Source organism: Phalacrocorax carbo, chromosome 1, assembly GCF_963921805.1.
Source record: "Phalacrocorax carbo chromosome 1, bPhaCar2.1, whole genome shotgun sequence".
Taxonomy (NCBI): domain Eukaryota; kingdom Metazoa; phylum Chordata; class Aves; order Suliformes; family Phalacrocoracidae; genus Phalacrocorax; species Phalacrocorax carbo.
In genome coordinates, this window is record NC_087513.1 from 172,107,876 (window position 1) to 172,125,622 (window position 17,747).

Consider the following 17,747-nt stretch of genomic DNA (forward strand, 5'->3'; position numbering starts at 1 on the left):
GAACATATCCTAGAGAAACTGGATGCTCATGGCTTAGACAGGCGTACTCTTCTTCGCTGGGTAAAAAACTGGCTGGATGGCCAAGCCTAGAGAGCTGCGGTGAACAGAGCTAAATCCAGTTGTCAGCTGGTCACAGTGTACCCCAGGGCTGTTTTGGGACCAGTCTAGTTTAATATCTTTATCAATGATCTGGATGAGGGGACTCAGTAAGTTCACAGATGACACCAAATTGGGCAGGAGTGTCAATCTGCCCGAGGGTAGGAAGGCTCTGCAGAGGGATCTGGACAGGCTGGATTGATGGGCTGAGGCCAACTGTATGAGGCTGAACAAGGCCAAGTCCTGGGTCCTGCACTTGGGGTCACAACAACCCCATGCAGCACTACAGGCTTGGGGAAGAGTGGCTGGAGAGCTGCCTGGTGGAGAAGGACCTGGGGCTGTTGGTTGACAGCCAGCTGAACGTGAGCCAGCGGTGTGCCCAGGTGGCCAAGGCGGCCAAGAGCATCCTGGCTTGTATCAGGAATAGTGTGGCCAGCAGGAGCAGGGAGGTGATAGTGCCCCTGTACTCAGCACTGGTGAGGCCACACCTCGGGTACTGTGTTCAGTTTTGGGCCCCTCACTACAAGGAGGACATTGAGATGCTGGAGCATGTCCAGAGAAGGGCAACAAAGCTGGTGAAGGGTCTAGAGAGCAGGTCTCCTGAGGAGAGGTTGAGGGATCTGGGGTTGTTTAGCCTGGAGGGGACGAAGCTGAGGGGAGACCTTATCGTTCTCTACAACTACCTGAAAGGAGGTTGTAGCAAGGTGGGTGTTGGTTTCTTCTCCCAAGTAACCAGCAATAGAACGAGAGGAAATGCCCTCAAGCTGCATCAGGAGAGGTGTAGATAGGAAGACTGGATGTTAGGAAAAATTTCTTTTTACTGAAAGAGGGGTCAGGCATTGGAACAGGCTGCCCAGAGAGGTGGTGGAGTCACCGTCCCTGGAGGTGTTAAAAAAACGTGTGGACATGGCACTTTGTGACATGGTTTAAGAGATACAGTGGTGCTGGGTTGACAGTTGGACTCTTAGAGGTCTTTTCCAAACTTAAAGGTTCTATGATTCTGTAACTGGGCATGAAAGCATTTGGGGACGCCACTGACCAAAGCAATTTGGGAGACACCACTGAAAAACACACAGCACACATTCCAGCTGTGTTTTCAGGAGGAGCAGAACCTAAACCAAAATACTTTCAGCACCTCATTCCTAGCCACAGCAGAGAAGTTTTGGGGAACTTCCACCTCTTCCAGTTGTTGTACTTCAGGGATGAGCATACAGGACAACGAATCCGTCTCACCACTTGTATTAAATGCTAAAGAGAAAGAGCACGAGGAGATTGACGGGAGAACTGTATACAAAACCTGAAGTCTACTGTGAAGGAAAAGAGAAAATCAAGAACTATTGTTCTTACACATAGTTTAGGTGAACATTTTAGTCTTTTCATAAAAATTCTTTTCCCAAGATAAAATTCAAACAATTTTTGTATTTCAACAAATAACCTCAGACACATTTAGCTGGGTAGAAAGACAGACAACTTCTAATAAATGCAACATCAGAAATTTTATTTACAAATACACTGTAATTCAACAACCATTCTCCACTCAGTTTGTGCAGGAAAAAGTGATAGTTACATTTTCCAAATGGGAAAAAAGAGAACTCTTCCCTTAAATGGATTCCACAGAATATTATGCCAAAACCACTGAGGAAACAGATTATTCTTTGTAATAAGAAGAATAATAATTATTCTTTGTAAGCTTCAAAAAACATATAATTTTAGAAACCAGCATATGGAAAGCAAACACATCTGTGTGCATTTAAATGCAGCTTCATATTAACCTAGAGAATTCACTTTCAGTATATGTCAAAAATAAAGACAGCAATTGCAAATATATATTTATATTAGCTATTTCTCTAATGCTCATTTCAAGAGCTTAGAAACAAAATACCCTCTTCACATACCATTAGAAAGTCAACTATTTGATTATAAGCCTCAAAAATATTTTGAAGTTATTACTGAAAATAGACTTATTCTCCCTTGTGCTCTCAGTACTTGAAGCTGAAAAAGTGAAAGCATTTTCCCCAGATATTTCCTTACTGCAGTTACTTTCTTATAAATAAAAATAGTTATATGAAGAATACAATGCATTGCTATGAAGACTAGACAAGCAAGAGATACTCTTAGAAAAAACACACATACACACAATATATATATTTATAGATCTACATCAGCAGCAATCACCTCTTCTTTTATCTGCAACAGTGGTTTCATATCTTCATTTGTTTCACATGGAGGTTGGTTGTCCAGCTGTTAGAGAGAGACAGAAGAAACTGTAATTGAAATCTGACCACTGAAAAATCTTAGTGACAAAAATTTACATTTTCAAGTTAAAAATAGTCAGATAATGGTATTTCCAATACCTTTTGAAAATGGTAACACAAACTAAGGTATACATTCTGAATCTAGCAATCCAAATTTAACGAACAGTACAAATTTGAGTTTAATCCAATTATAGCACTACAAGTATTTCAGGCCAAGTAGTATTCCACAGAACATGCACCTTACCAAGTTTTTAAGAGTTACTTTTAGTATTAGCATAGAGACAAGGAGGCAGGTTTTCTAAATTTACCCTTCGATAATAAAATTAAAATTTGCTAAATAACTGTAGCAATATTAAAAAAGAACATTTTTATCCTGCCTCTGCATATATTTGTGGGCATCTGACAATACACTTCTGTTTCGCTACAGTGTTACAAGTTTAAATGACAAAATCAACATAAAAATGCAAAAATGTCACACCATAAAATTACAGTGAATATTAATGATGCTACAGTTTAATCAAACCTTTTAGCCAATATGTTCACATTCTGAACTAATGAATAATTAGCCAGGCTGATGCCAATTGCAAACAAAGTAATCTGCATTGCAGACCAGTGCTGTGCTGTCAGTATATTTTCATTGCAGTAATCACATAGCTGGTTTTTGTATTATTCATATAGGTAATTTCAATTACTAATCACTAATTTCAATGCTCTATTCTGTACCTACAAGTTCTTACAATTCCTGATTTACTTGTATCTTATACAATTACATTTTGAGGTGCCCAAGAAGGTGCAGTCTCAAGGGAAGGGAATAGAACTGTTTCTTACAGATCAACTCTGCTTCTGAAAGGCACAGCCGTGGCTCTATGGGCTGTAACATCAGAGAGACTACATGGTAATTTATCCGTGATAAAATTTTTGCTTACTTCCATCACCAAATTCCTGAATACTGTCTTGCCAGGAAATCATAAAAAACAGATTTATTTTTTTTTCCCTAGTATCAAACTTACGTAGCTCATACAGCAATTTTGCCCACTAAAAGAAACGATAAAGCAAAAATAACATGAGTGGGCTCCAGATTGAATCTCCCACACATTTGGGTGCTTCAAATAGGAACACAGTCACTTTGGTGTAGTCTCGTCATCAAGCAGGAGATGAATCCTCTGAACATTAACATGGGGAGATATGACCTGGGTCACCTCCAGATGGAAGGGGGTGAGTCTCTCCCTCCTTCCGCTGTTCACAGCGGCACCCTTGCACCTAACATCAGCCTCTGCAAATGCACTGTTGGCGTAAAGGAGAGGTGTGAGGTTTTCTGTTTTTAGCTCAGGCACCACAAAATTATTTCTGTGTGGTGCAGGCAGCTTCTCCTCTTCCTAGAAGCCAACGAGAACCTGAAAACAGCAACAGCATCAGATACAGAGCTTCTCTTTTTCTGGGCTAGGCTTCTCAGCAGCAGATGCCCAAGTCCTGCTGATGTATTGTACCATGAGTATCCATCCTGTTCCCTCGACCGCCTTCTGGTCAACCATGAGAAAAATGTGCTGGGCTCATGAAGAAACACAGACATGTTTCCCAGGAAGTAACTCAGAAATGCCTTCCCTTAGCTGAATTTTATAATTCCAGAGAATTCCATATTTGCTACATAAAAATAGAGCCATATAAAACTCCCAAGACTTGTCAAAATTAGGAGGTTGTCTACCATCATCTATGACAGCAGAAAAAAAAAAAACCAAACCCCAAAACAACACCATTATTCAAATCCTTAACATCATGCTCCAGTAAATCAGAATTCTGCAAACCATAATAAAAGATAAAAATTATACTGCACCTTTTAATTAAGATCTGTAAGTATATCAATTCCTCCTGAACTTGTACCTAAACGAATAACCAATCACAGACCTATAATTCAAATAATAATAGCATCGCAAAAAGAAACCAGCATTTGTGCCACCTGCAAAGGATAAACTAATAGCCTTCCAGGTATGCGTTAGGACTGTATTTAATACATATTCAGATTACTTTAAAAAAAAAAAATGTAGACAGTTTTTCAAAAAGACTTCTCTGTTATCAAGACAAGCCTGTTCAGCAACTGACAACTCCTTGACACCACTTTCTCAGATCTATGAAGAAAGCAGGATGACTATACCACGTTGTCTGCTTGAAGCTGCTTAATAACAAGGTGGTAAAATCAGCTACCAGCAAGTTAAAAGTTAGGAATGACTACACCCTACAAAAGACAGAAACTGGCAATCAAACTGTGCTGAACCTATTCAGTAATACACCAACTTAAAGCTAAATGTGAAAGCTGTTGAGTGGCTCAGCTGTGCAAACACTTGAGGCTTTACAGCACAAAGAAGAACTACGGTCGTGCACGCTGCAGCTGGATTGTCTTACTTTTAAATCTGATATAGCAGTCGTTGCAGAAGAGTTTGTTGTTTCGGATCCTAACTTCAGCTCCAGAGCGGGATCCCCCAAGGTCACATCCACAGGCAACACACTGTATGATAGATGAAAAATTAGCAATTCCTTACCAAATATTAAGAAACGAAAATGCTGTTCAAAAGCAGCTTCGACTAAGCCCAACAAAGCTTGAACCACAAACCCCAAATCACTAGAAGCAAACATATAACGATTAGTAGATCAAAATGCAACCAACCCTGAGAAAGTATCATAAGGCGACGACTGGACAACGAATAGCAGAGATACACCAACTAAGCAAACACGGAGCAGATGCTTTTTAGAGGTTAGTTCATTAGATCTAATTTGAACTTCGGTTTCTCTGAAAACTAAAACTGGCTCAACGTGAAATAAATTTATTCTCTAGGCAGCAACAGCAATTTTGGCACAGAACACCTGGATATGCTAATTGCAGATTTCCATGAGGCACTATATGCTGCTGGTGTCCTCTGCCCTTTGGCATTCAAGGCAGCAAATACTCAGGCACCTCCCATTTCCTGGGTTTGTATCACAGAAACAAGTTCTTCTTTGGAGAAAGGGGCCAATTTCATTTTTCTTGAATAAAAACATGAATAAAGGGCTAGATAGATTTCATGCTAGCATTAAACTATTTAATTATGGTGGCTGAACACATCTTTGCTATGAATATGAACCACCTCTGGAAGGACTATAACCTAAAGTGTAACACTATCCTTACTGAATTTACGAAGCAAAGTACTCGGCTGACTACAGAAGGACAGACAGTTTGCCTGCTTAAATGACTAACAGATCTTTTGGATGGCAGTCTGTTCAACAGCTCATTAATCTCCAGAAATCAAAAAACAGAAATCTGATATCTTCTTATTCATGTTAGGAGCTACAGGTGGATTCCCTCACACAGAATTCACGTTCTGCAGAAAGGAAATGACAACCAGCCCCCATGGATTACTCCAGTCCCTCTTGCTCAGGCAGGCAGGACTAGTAAGAGCTTAGAGTATTACAAGCGACTGAGTCAAGGTGACGCATCTGAGTTGGGCACAGAGGGCAACAGAAGGTTCTGTTCTGAACCAGACACAGAAGTCTCTTTCTTAAAGCCATGGAAGAATCAGGGTCCAACAGTACCTCCAAACGAGCCTAATTCCACATCTGGTCCTAGGGCAGTAGAACTAGGAGTGATTTTACATCTTTTGCAGGCAGGCATTTATTCTTTCAGCTCTGCGTATGCCCCAAGCTGACTGGAAATCACGTCTTGGTGCTGAGCATGAGCTAATATACCTAGCTTCTGACCAGGGTTGAGTAGCACTAATATACCTAACTCCCAATCAGGGCTGGTTTGCACTAAACACAGCTTCTGGTTTGGTGCCGAGTTTTATCCTGCCAGTTTGAACGCTGACAACGTGCCTTTGCCTGGAAAACACTATGTGAACACTGACTGCTAGAATTAACTTAGAAGTCATGGATCATCTTAAATGATTCAACTGCCGGGGTCCAGGCTGAGATTTTTTTTATTATTTTTTTTTTTTTGTCTAAAGGCCGAATTTCTCTGGGAGAGGTGGTTCAGCACCTTCTGATTTTTGCTCTCTATTCGAAGAAGGAAGAACTTTGATCCCACAGTCAACAGTGCCCATTTTACTTGTCAGAGTCCTACTTGTCAGCTCTGGCATTTAACAAATAGTCCTAGAGTTGAGTGCTAAATGCCTGCAGATAGGACTGCCTCATGGAAATATGCATGCACCACGCTGTCAAGAGTAGAAGGCAAAGCAGGTGATTAGTAGAGCCCCTGTGAGCGTAACATTGAGTAGCCATGCGTGCTCCTGATTAGTTCCTGTTCCTTCACGATGTGACTCCCAGCTCTCACCTTAAAGCAATGTAAATGATAACAAAGACCAAGAGACTCAATGATCATGGCTGCTCCTTTGCCCAGAACGTTATTACAGTATGAACAGATTTTCTTCCCACTGACTGACCTAGATACAGAATGAAAATCCTTAAAACCAGCTTGAAAAGGTTTAAAAGACAAACTATCAAAGACTTTGAGATTAAAAATAAAAACATACTGGTAAAAAGTGGACTATTAGGCTGCTTGGGCAAAATAAACTGAAAATATTATTTACAGTAGATCTGAAAGCTAGGGAAAGCTGAAGTGTTATAATTTAGGTCAAAATTACATAGGAACAAATGAAGAAATTCTTTCACATTCTTGGGAGATATTTCATTACAAAATATACCTTCTACAAATAAACGTAAGTATATTGTTAAGTTTGGAGAGTAAGAACACAGGTTTTGTGTTCCTGCCTCATTTCTTATTTGCAGGGAATTATGCTGAAGGCTGTTTTAGCAAGTACCCCTGCCAAGTCCCGCCATCTGCACCTTGTTAGGTAACAGAGGGCTAGTCCTGGACATATAATATTACATGAACTCTTTGAACATAAGCCATACACAGGTCAGTTTTCATAGATCTACCAAGATGTTAGCAAATGGAAGTGAGAACAAGATAAGCAAACATGGTTAAGAAGGGAATTTTCTTACATTATAGAGAATGCATAAGCCTAGCTTTAAAAAAAAATTCCAAACAACACAGGGTCAATTTATCACAAAGTGCCTGAGAGTGTAAGAGCTAATGAAGCAGTATTCACACAGTTGTTATATATAATACATGTAAGTGTGTGTGGATGATTCTCTATAGTCTTACCCCAAGCTATCTTTAAATTGTTTCAAGTATATAAAACACCAGAGTTTTCTACCCTACCACAACTGAATTCCATTTTTGTTTCAAAATATGTTGCAATTCTTGCTTTCTCCTCCTAGATTAAAACCAACATCCTACTCTGTTGTTCTCCAGGGTCACGGGTTATGAGCATTCCTGAGTGCTCCTTGAGATGATATTGACCACATGCCAGGAAAGGGGGAGGAGAGACCAAGACGAGGGCCATAAAGTGTGGGTTTCAGGAATCTTTTGTTAAAACAAACCGAAGAAAATAAATGTCAGAAATGTCATCTGGAGTAGGCTTTTACTAATCGTTTTGGTAACCCGCACACAGCTTGCAGACTGGAGATTTATTATTCAAGTTCCTTTGTTTTTTTAACCGATGTCAAGCAGTGATGGCAAACCTGAGGAATTTTTCTGAATGATTGGAACAGGGAGGTAATACCAGCCCCTGTGTCCACTGTCCCACCCAGCCAGAAAACTCCAGGTACTTTTCAGCACCATACCATGTTAATCAACTTTATGGTTGAGAACACTGCTGTAGGCCACCATACGTACAAAGTCTGCGCTTTAGTGTGGCCCGATGTTTATACGTTCCCAGCAGAAGGGCACCCGCTCACCTGCTGCGTGTCTGGGACCCTGGCTGAGAAGCAGAGAGGGGAGACTGAGCCCGGGGGACTGCTTGGGACATGGATGGGGCTCTTGCAGAGTTGGCCGCAGAAGGTGGTTTGCTGGAGGAAGGAGTGCACATATAGGCTCGGTTTGAAGTGGACACTGGGCGACTGAAATCTTGACTAGAGGACAGAGATGAAGAGGATGCAGATTGATTCAGCCATGAGTGGTGCCTCCATGAGCTCGTTCTTGAGGAATCAAGATTGTCCAAAGACTCTCCTCTGTAACAGAGGTGCACATACAAGTGTAAAAGTCAGTACTCTGGAGCAGAAGAGCTATACTCTGATTTTTTTTAAAAAAGGAAAACATTATCCTAGCATTTTTAAGATTTTCTATCAGGAATACGCTTGTCTGATCACCCAAGCAATATTCTTCACATACTGATTTAAAATGTTTGAGCCACAAATTATCCTTCCTAGGTGTCCAGTCCTAGTCTCATGGGAAATAACAGGTGAGGCGAAAGAGAGGTGGCAGTTAACCACTACAGAATAAAGGCAAAACAGTCTTCACTGCAGTCTTATCAGGCTGAACCGTATCAAAATCTACTGTACAGCAACGGACCTCAGATACCAGGTTTGTTTTTGTTTTCTCCAAGGGATACCAGATTGAAATAGTAATTCATCTAGACTGGATAACATTGTCTAGGTACAAGGTGCTGGCCCAATAGCCAAACACTCTTCTGACTGGTAATTCAGCTGTTTCCTAAGTGAGAAATCCAACATTCATAAATTACTTAAAGCAAGAAACAAACTTCAGACCTTCTGACACATTGCTATATCAAAGATGTATACTTTTTAATATAATAATCAATTTCCATAATAAACTGTCATACTGAAATTCTTAAGCACATCCATCAATGACAAGGCACACTATTGATTTCCATTGCTGGTATACCGACCAACAAATAAGCAGCTGAGTTATTTACAGGTCACATCCACATTCTTTACACTTTTTTTAACATTTAATCCCAGCTGTAATACCGCTACTTTCTTCTATCTGTGTTGCTATTCAGTTTACCTTATAGCATTTCACACACTCAATTTGTTTCTGTGCTCTGTAATACAAGATGAAGTTTAGAATAACCAAACAAAAAACATTTGATGAGAGACAAAGTTAATTTTTAACATGATTCCTACCTCCTCATACTATTGCTGTACAGACTAATGGGCTCCTTATGTATACTGGAACTCCGCTGCCTAATCCAGCTGCTGTCCGTGTGTAGAGATGTTCTCTTTCTCATTTCCTGTAGGATTTGCTGTCTCTCTAACTCTGCTGCGGACAGGTTTTGCTCCTTCTGAGACTTCTTCTGCGACTCACCCACGTTCCAGGACCTCTCCGAATACTTGCTCTGGGTGCCTGTTTGGACAAGATGTGCAAACTTCAACCAGACAGCTTAAGGCACAAAAGCAGTTATGCATTCCGTTCTCTGGCTATAACTCCAAAAGCAGTCGTTCATCACCACATTCACAAGCTTCTTCAGTTCCTTTTTACAGCCCAGTGACCAGTATAAAACTTGGCAATACATCTAAAGATACAATTTTTTTATTCGCGTTTCCATTAATGTGGCCTTTTACATGATGTTTAACTTGAATACAAGTAGGTATTTTCCTTCACTTCCCAAGTGTATATGCATATACATTTGTGTGTACATATATACACACACATATACAGGTATTTTTAAAAGCACATGATCTCTTTTAGTGCCACAGTTTGGACTCTTCCTCCAATACAAACCGAAGCATGTATAGAATATATAGACGAATAGTAGGATACCTTCTTTCCCTCTAAGAGTTCATAGCTTTTTTTTTCTGGAAGTTGCCCGTTTTCAAGAATTCTTTCCTTATTCAAGGCACTAAATACATTGCTTTATCTTCCTTTATATAAATATATACATGTGTGTGGGGGGAGAGGGAAATTTTACAGAGAGTTTCTCTATTACTTGGATGTTGTGGTAACTAGCCAGTTGAAATGAGATTTTGGAAGGGGAAACAAACAAGCCATCTTTCTCCAATATGTGTTGGCACATCAGAAGGCAACAATTTTTTTATTTCCTAGATCCAGTAACCATTCTTTACAGTAAGACTAATTAAGAAAATTACTGAATAGTAAGTCATTCAACTGAAATTTCAATCCCTTTAAAAACTGCTCTGACTATAGATTTGCTCTTGGTTTTATTGCTATAGATTATCATTATAAAATATTGTGGAAGTTTACTCGCTCATTAGTTTCAATGCCCTACCTTTAATATGTGAAAGCAATGTTGTCAATCTGCAGTATATCCTCTAATACACCTTTTACTTTTCTATGAAGACTTGTGATTACTTTTTGTAACTATGTTTTAGACACAGGAATAGCTTTCAGGCATTTTCTACTGTAACATATTTATAAACATATTTATAAAATCTGGTTTGTTTGCTTGCTTTACACACAGTCCTCTAAAAACTCAGTAACATAACTGAAGGACAACTCAAGAAAGGCAGTAAGGAACTGAAGTCCAGGAAACAAGCCACTATGACAGGATCAAGAGCTGACTTCTAGCTGTGTTACTCCTAGACAAATAGAAGTTAAAAAGAGCAAAGAGTTGTATTAAACACATTAGCATCTTGGTATGTGCAGCTTGCTTTATTGACAGACTCAACATACCAAAAGCACATACATCTTCAATGATATGCCTACACGGTTTGTTTTATGTCATAAATACCAGCCATCTAAAATGTAGGCATCTAAGATCCATCTGTAATCATTGTTACAGTCTTCAAGAGAGCAGTTTGTCCTAGGCTTATATGATGACTGTATGAATTTCCTCTTGCTGTTGAAACTTCATTAAATTGTGGCATGGTATGAATTTGTATTACAATGCAGCTATGAAAAAGCACTCTGAAAATTAATTTTCTTAGGATGACTACATACAATACACTTTTCAAAAAAATCACATTTTAGAAGTAATGGAAATTAAACAGTACTTACCATTTCTGATTGTGTTGAATTCATTCAGTTCTGAAGTCGACTTGGACTTATTCCTAAGGATACAAAAAACATTAATTTTTCTATCTCAACTAGGAGACCTCGTCACAGGCAAAGATCTTATCATTGCAGGCCACAGATACACAACCCCTTTTTTCACCATCCCTCGTGTCAGCAACTTATGCTGTACTTAAAACAAGAGGCAAAACTACCCAAAGACCAACAGGATATTAAGGGGAAAAGACGATGTCAATAGTTAGATGTCAGTAGGCAGTCACTGATTAAAAGTGAAAATTGTGTACTGAAAGTCCCCAGTGCTTCAAGTATAAGGAACTGATTGTTGTATTTGCTTCAACAAAAATATATAAAAACTCAAGTCCTTCCCTGTGGAAGCTCTGTGAAGACTACAGTCAGACAGTCAAAGAAGTGATACCTTTCAGAGCAGGTTTATAAACTATTTAACTTCATAAGAAACTTCAATCATACTTCAGCACCGTTACTAGACTGCAAGCAAAAGACCTCCTCAAACACTGCATGCAGATTGTTCTTGGGAAATTTATTAGTCACTGATTATACCCAACAGCATAATGTTTTAATGAGTTTTAGCCAAGAAATGTCACTCAGTATACAGGAAGACCAATGGCAAAAATCTGGTTTTCTGACAGTACAGAGCAGGAGCTTCAGCAACACTCCTGTGCCGTATTATTAGTCTCAAGTAACACAGCCAGTTCAAAATACTCCAGAAAAGAACAGAAATCCTTTGCTAGGTCACAACTCAAAGCTGCTACAGCAATGTGTTTACATGTACAGCATCAGCATAATAGCATTTTGAGGGAGTCTTGTCTTTTGTGTGTACACAAATGATGCATAAACTGTACCACATTTCTTGCTCCCCCAAGTTCTGGTTGTCTGTCCTACAGTGCAGACCTACTTTTTATCTGTCTGAGAAGATATAACAATCTCATAGTTGCTTTTAGTAAACAGGAGCTCCAAAAAGCAGGTCAGCCTTGCCTGGGATGCTTTTTGCACCTAAGTGTCCTTCTCATACATATATCCCAGATGTAGCTATGCAGTCCAGGCACCTTCTGAAGTTAGATTTAGATCTTCCATTAGTAACAGACCCTTCATCTGTATAAGTTTCGGGGTTCCTCTTAATATAAAAAAGAAAGGTACGCTCACTCCAGCTACAAGAACTGACTAAATATTCAGCAAGGGTGATCTTTCAGAACTACTGAGGGATGCCATCTAAGACAAAGGCTTGCTTGATACAAACATTCTGGATTTAGGTCACTTCAGCATTTTTAACCATAGCCCAGTTATTAAAAGGGAGAAGAAAAAGCTATCTATTCAAAGACCCCAAATCTGCAGTGGCTAATATATTCTATTGAAATAAAAAACAACGCAACCCCCAAAAACCAGAAATAACCCCCCCAAACAAACCACTAAGCAAAACAAAAGAGAAAATAGCCAAGGTAAGAGAGCACAACCTAACAAGTGGCACATCTACTATCTTCCTGACAAATACTCTGCTGCTGCCTCTCACTTCCCTCCCTGTTTACCATCTCTTAGAGTTGCACAATCCTGGTTGGGATGACGGCACCTTAGCTTGTAGAGCTATGACACAACCACAATATTATCTGAAATTGTTTTCCAGCCAGATAAGTCTCGTACCACCCACACATTGGCTTCCCTATAGTTCTTCTTCTTCTCCCAGTAAAATCCTACTAATGAACTATTGTTTACAGCACAGCATACAATTTGCTGAAAGTCTGGCTGCTTGTTTTCTCGATATGAAAAACATGCCATAAAAACTGCAAAACACAGCCAGCAATACAAAATATACATTTAGCTCCATGGTTAAAGTTTATTGGAAGTGTCAAAGCTTTCTGACACAGAAACGGTGTGATGTTACAGTCTATGCCGAGATTCAGCATCACACATACCTGTCAGCAAATGACTGACCAGGTTGCTCCTCAATGGTTGTAGAAACTTCATAACGCTCAAAATGTCTTTAAAAAAAAAAAAAGAAAAAAGAAAAAAGAAAAAAGAAAAAAGAAAAAAGAGATTTACGTTAAGTTCATATACAGAAAAAGACACACAGACACAGACATAAATATTTACTACTAAAAATATTCAAACCAGATCCTTAATGGGAAAAAAAGGAAAAAAGAAAACCCAAGTTCTAAGGAGGCTTAATTTTATCAGTCAGAAACACAGCTAACAAAAGAAGGCAGAAAAGGAAACATTGTCAGAAAAACTGCCTGAAATTACGTTTTCATCAGTGACAAGGAATCCGAAGCTGAGCATGCCAAAATGTTTAATACTTGCTGCTGAAGATGTTTGAACCTAGCAATTCAATTTCTTACCTGTCAATGAGAGGATGGCCAGCTCTATCCTCTATTGTTTTAGATACTTCGTAGCGCTCATAATGTCTAGAAGCAAAATGCAGATAAAAGACAATATGTATTAAAAAACAAAAACCCCAAACATTTTCTGGAATTTGAACAAACAGTAAGTATACAGAGGAAAATGAGAAAGTTCAGATGTGTTAGAAACATGAAAATAGCTGAGAAAAAAAATCCCAAAGACGACTTAAGATGCTGCAAAAATTACAGCTATCAGTGTATGACAGTGATTACCTCACCCGTTTCAAAGCCAGGAGGTAAGCTTTGCCCAAATACAGCAGTTCTCTAAAAGTTACATGTATATTCTAGCAAATTGTGTAGGTGCAGCTGGTAACCCATAGAGAAGCACAAACCTCCACAAATCTCTTTCAAGCTGCCTGTCCCCAACCTCAGTGCTCTTTGTAGCGAGTATCATACCTTCACAGATGTCTAAATAACATTTCAGATTTCAAGTCATGTCTTTGGATATCATTGTAAAACGAACATTTAACACTAGGTATTTTAAATCCCAGTTTCACTGAACTCGTTCCTTTACTACTAAGCGAAGTCATCCTCATGTAGCAAAACTGCCACAGGTGTGTGCCAAAGGATTTTGGCAGCAACCTCAGAAGCGATGAAATCCCGAGACTAAAGCATATATCAAGGATTTAGATATGCAGATATTGCAGGAGCTTGTTACCGCACAAAGTCCTATTATCTTGCAATTGGGGCAAGCTAAAACTGTAAAGATACCCTGGCTCGGCTGCCAAGAAGAACCTGTTTAGCCATTGTAACAACTGTGCCTCTGCTTTGCTCAGCAGGGATCTCAAGCAGCAGTCATTTATAATGAGCTGAAGTGACTCTAGGTCTCACAATCTCCCCTGCAAATATATGCAACTTCATAATCATATTTTCTTCTCCTACGACTTAACTTGATGCCATGTGTTATCTTCAGTCATCTCTTATACGAGCGAAGGGGAAAATCCTCAGGAGAAACAGCAAAGCTAGTCTTACACAGGGCAGTAAACTAAATGCACACGGAATAAAGAGAAGTTACTGTTTTGATCTGTTTCAGACAGATTAATCTCCCGTGATGCCTGTAATAGTCTGAAAACTCTGGGCAAGAATATGCCCTTGTAAATTAGTAGTTGGGGGTTTAGGGGGATTGGCTTTTTTGTTTTGTGTGCGTTTGGTTTTGTTTTTTGTGTGTGTGTGGTGGGGTTTTTGTTTTTGGTTTTTTTGTTTGTTTGTTTTGGTTTTTTTGTTTGTTTGTTTTTTTAAAGAAGCTGCTGAAGAAGGGAATGGGAGGAACTTTTTCATGCTCTAAAATAAATACATCCACAGTGAGTACTTCTAACAGGCTATGTATGGTATCTAAACTAGTATCTGTTCACTCATACACTATGATACCCCTCACCAGGAGTGCAATTAACCTTCACAGTTGCACTGTCAAACTAAAATGGAAGAAGATTCTGCAAAAAGCAGTCACACATTTGTTGGAAAAGAGTTAACTTGGTATTTCTTCTGAAAGCACTTTGTTGAGCCACTGGCTCTCAACTTCTAAGCTTATGCAGGGTTCTTACAAAACGTTCACACTAAGTGCTTCAGGTCATCTTTGATTTGGCTGGAATTACTGTATTTACACTTCCTATTTAAAACAAGAGCAGAGGTGGGTTAATATAGCACTTGATTGATGGGGAAACACTTTGTTGTAGGCCTAATCCTTCTATCTTTAGAAAGAAAGGCTATCCTGTGGTATCTTGCACTGACTGATTAATCTACAGTACGAGTCCTACATGAATACACTTACATATTCAGGACATATGCACTCCCTTTAGAAATGTATTTGAATTTTCAGTGCAGAAGGAAGAGAGAGTACATCCCACCACGAGCACACACCTTTGGTACTGAGGAGTCTCCACTGACACCTCCCTCTGCTTTTCAGCCTGCCGCCTCTGCTCCTCCGCATGTTGCTGCTCCTTCTCTTTACGTTGCCTCTCAAGCTCCAGTTCTTGGAGTTCCCTTTCTTTCTCAAAACGCAGGGCTGCTTCTTCCTGGATCCTCCGTTCCTCCTGAAGCCTCCTCCTCTCTTCTTCCTCACCCAGCGAGCGTGCTGCCAGCTTGCTTCCTCCATCTCCTTCTGGTTCCTCAGGAGTAGTCACTTCAGGGCTTGCTCTCCAGCTGGACACAGATGGAGCCCGTGCAGGGACAGACGTTGTGTTCAAGGTTAGAACAGTCTGCTCCTGTATCAAAGAAAATAAAAATTAAAAAAAAAAAAAATAAATCATGTTTTTAGGCAAAGGACCTGTTTTTTAAAACAGATTGCTCACTCAGAAAAAAAGTTCATTTTCTATGAGGTCAGATTGTGTAAAAAGCATCTTGAACATTTTCAGTGCAAGACCCAGGGCATACTTGGCTTTTCATTTTTTGAGTGCCTACTAGCATATTCTCCTAATGCAAGAGCTCCATTCCACATGGCAGCCTTAGCCAGCACCATGGGCAGTGTGGTCACAATTACGTGAAACATTCTACTTTCTAAAGTATGACATTTCAAGCCATCACCTCCCCACTTAAATCACCATGGAAAACAAACTCTTCCAAGATACCCAGCATTTCTCCCTACTGTTTTGACTTAGAAACTTGACACCTACCTAAGAGCATATACACTAGGATATACACTGCATGTGCGTATCAGACTGATGAATTGCACATGAATCATCATGTGGAGGAAACCCCCATCCTCCTCCATTCTCTTACCATTTGAAAGTCAAGCCTCAGACCCACCACCCTATGACTCTTCTCCTAGACATGAAAAGAGGCCTTTCTGTGGTCAAATATATTTTAATTGCAGAGAACAAACACTGTTTGTCAATTAAGGGCTGGTCCATCCAAACTTCAATGATTAAAAAAAAATATGAAATGGTTTACATTCTTGTACAGCACAGTCCTCTAACAGCTCAAAGAGCTTTCTTACTGAAGTCTGAAGCCTTAAATTACTGTCTACTTACTTATGACTGTATAAACACAACTGATCTAGCTACGATGCCTGAAGCAGCCCTCACATAGCAATAGACAAAAGATATCTCAAACACCTCCCACACTTAGGAAAAAACCTGTTCATCTTCCCATAAGCCACAGCCACAAAAGTCAGCATCTACAGAAACTACATGCATTCATTATCTTGACATATGATGGCAAATCTGAAGTTGATTTGATATGTAAATTTAAAAGAGATGAGATGAACTGGTTGCCAGTAACAAGTCAGGCACTTACGAACATGCCTCATTATGAAGATTTGAAGCAGAGTGCCAACAGGTAGCATCAGGAGGTAAATACACAGCAAAGGTGACCACTTCATTCCGGTCACAATAATACATACTGTAACTTTTTGCCAATCCATAAGGATTGGTTAAGTCAAATTCATAAGTCAAATTCAACGGGCCTCAAAACATTCCATTTACTCCTTCTTTCCCGATTTTGCAACCTCTTTCTACCAAGTCAGACCACGATTTATTTTCCAAAGTGAGAAGACAAATGGCATAGCAAAATAAATTATTTGCCTGCTTGCATGGACCTACTATTAGGGGAAAAAACCATCATGAAACTAAACAGTCAGAGGTGAAGCCATATTCAAGCCTACCTCATCAAAATACTTGCAGCTCTCTTTTTCGGCTTCTTGCTTAGCTCGTAGCCATTCTTCCCTCAGTTTTTCTTGTTCCCGTTTGTATTTCTCCTGTTAGATTAGATTGAAGTTAAACATGCAAATAAGAAACATGGTATTTTTTATTTGCATTAAAATGTACTACTGGTATTTAACGTGTTTTTAACTGACCAGCCTGGTAAAAAGCATGCTTGAGCTATACTAGGACTTTACGTCTGCCGTGAGTGAATGGAATCCTGGCTCAAATACAATCCAAAGGAGTTCTGCAATTGATTTTGGAGAATTCAGGCTTATTACGTGCTAAATCTCATAACAACTGACCTCACACCTGTTATATTCCCCGTCTTCGAGTTTAGTTCCCATTTGAACAAAAATCAACTAAGGTATTTCTTGAAATATGGCGTGATTATATTTAACTTGGAATTGGGCACACTAATATGGTAAATACAAAGTGATCACTAAGTGAAATATGAGGCAGTAATTTCATTTGAGCAAGAACTCTTGGTCTTTTGGAAGCTTATCTAAACAAAAACCAATTTCTGGACCTCCAGATTTGTCCTATGACTGGA

The 17,747-nt window shown here is 39.4% G+C and overlaps 1 protein-coding gene across 8 annotated transcripts in view; it reads right to left on the reverse strand.

Moving 5' to 3' along the window:
• Positions 1-1,573: 1,573 nt before the first annotated feature.
• LMO7 (LIM domain 7) overlaps positions 1,574-17,747 on the reverse strand; it is a 130,658-nt gene continuing 114,484 nt past the window's right edge. For all 8 annotated transcript variants that reach the window (XM_064440728.1, XM_064440723.1, XM_064440722.1 and 5 more), the window contains 10 exons: positions 17,158-17,250; positions 15,417-15,760; positions 13,500-13,565; positions 13,077-13,142; positions 11,137-11,189; positions 9,306-9,525; positions 8,118-8,390; positions 6,649-6,757; positions 4,749-4,851; positions 1,574-2,337 (listed from right to left, as the gene is read on the reverse strand). In XM_064440728.1, the coding sequence (XP_064296798.1) occupies positions 2,315-2,337; positions 4,749-4,851; positions 6,649-6,757; positions 8,118-8,390; positions 9,306-9,525; positions 11,137-11,189; positions 13,077-13,142; positions 13,500-13,565; positions 15,417-15,760; positions 17,158-17,250 (1,350 nt within the window). In that variant the 3' untranslated portion in view covers positions 1,574-2,314. The remainder of the gene's footprint in view (positions 2,338-4,748; positions 4,852-6,648; positions 6,758-8,117; positions 8,391-9,305; positions 9,526-11,136; positions 11,190-13,076; positions 13,143-13,499; positions 13,566-15,416; positions 15,761-17,157; positions 17,251-17,747) is intronic.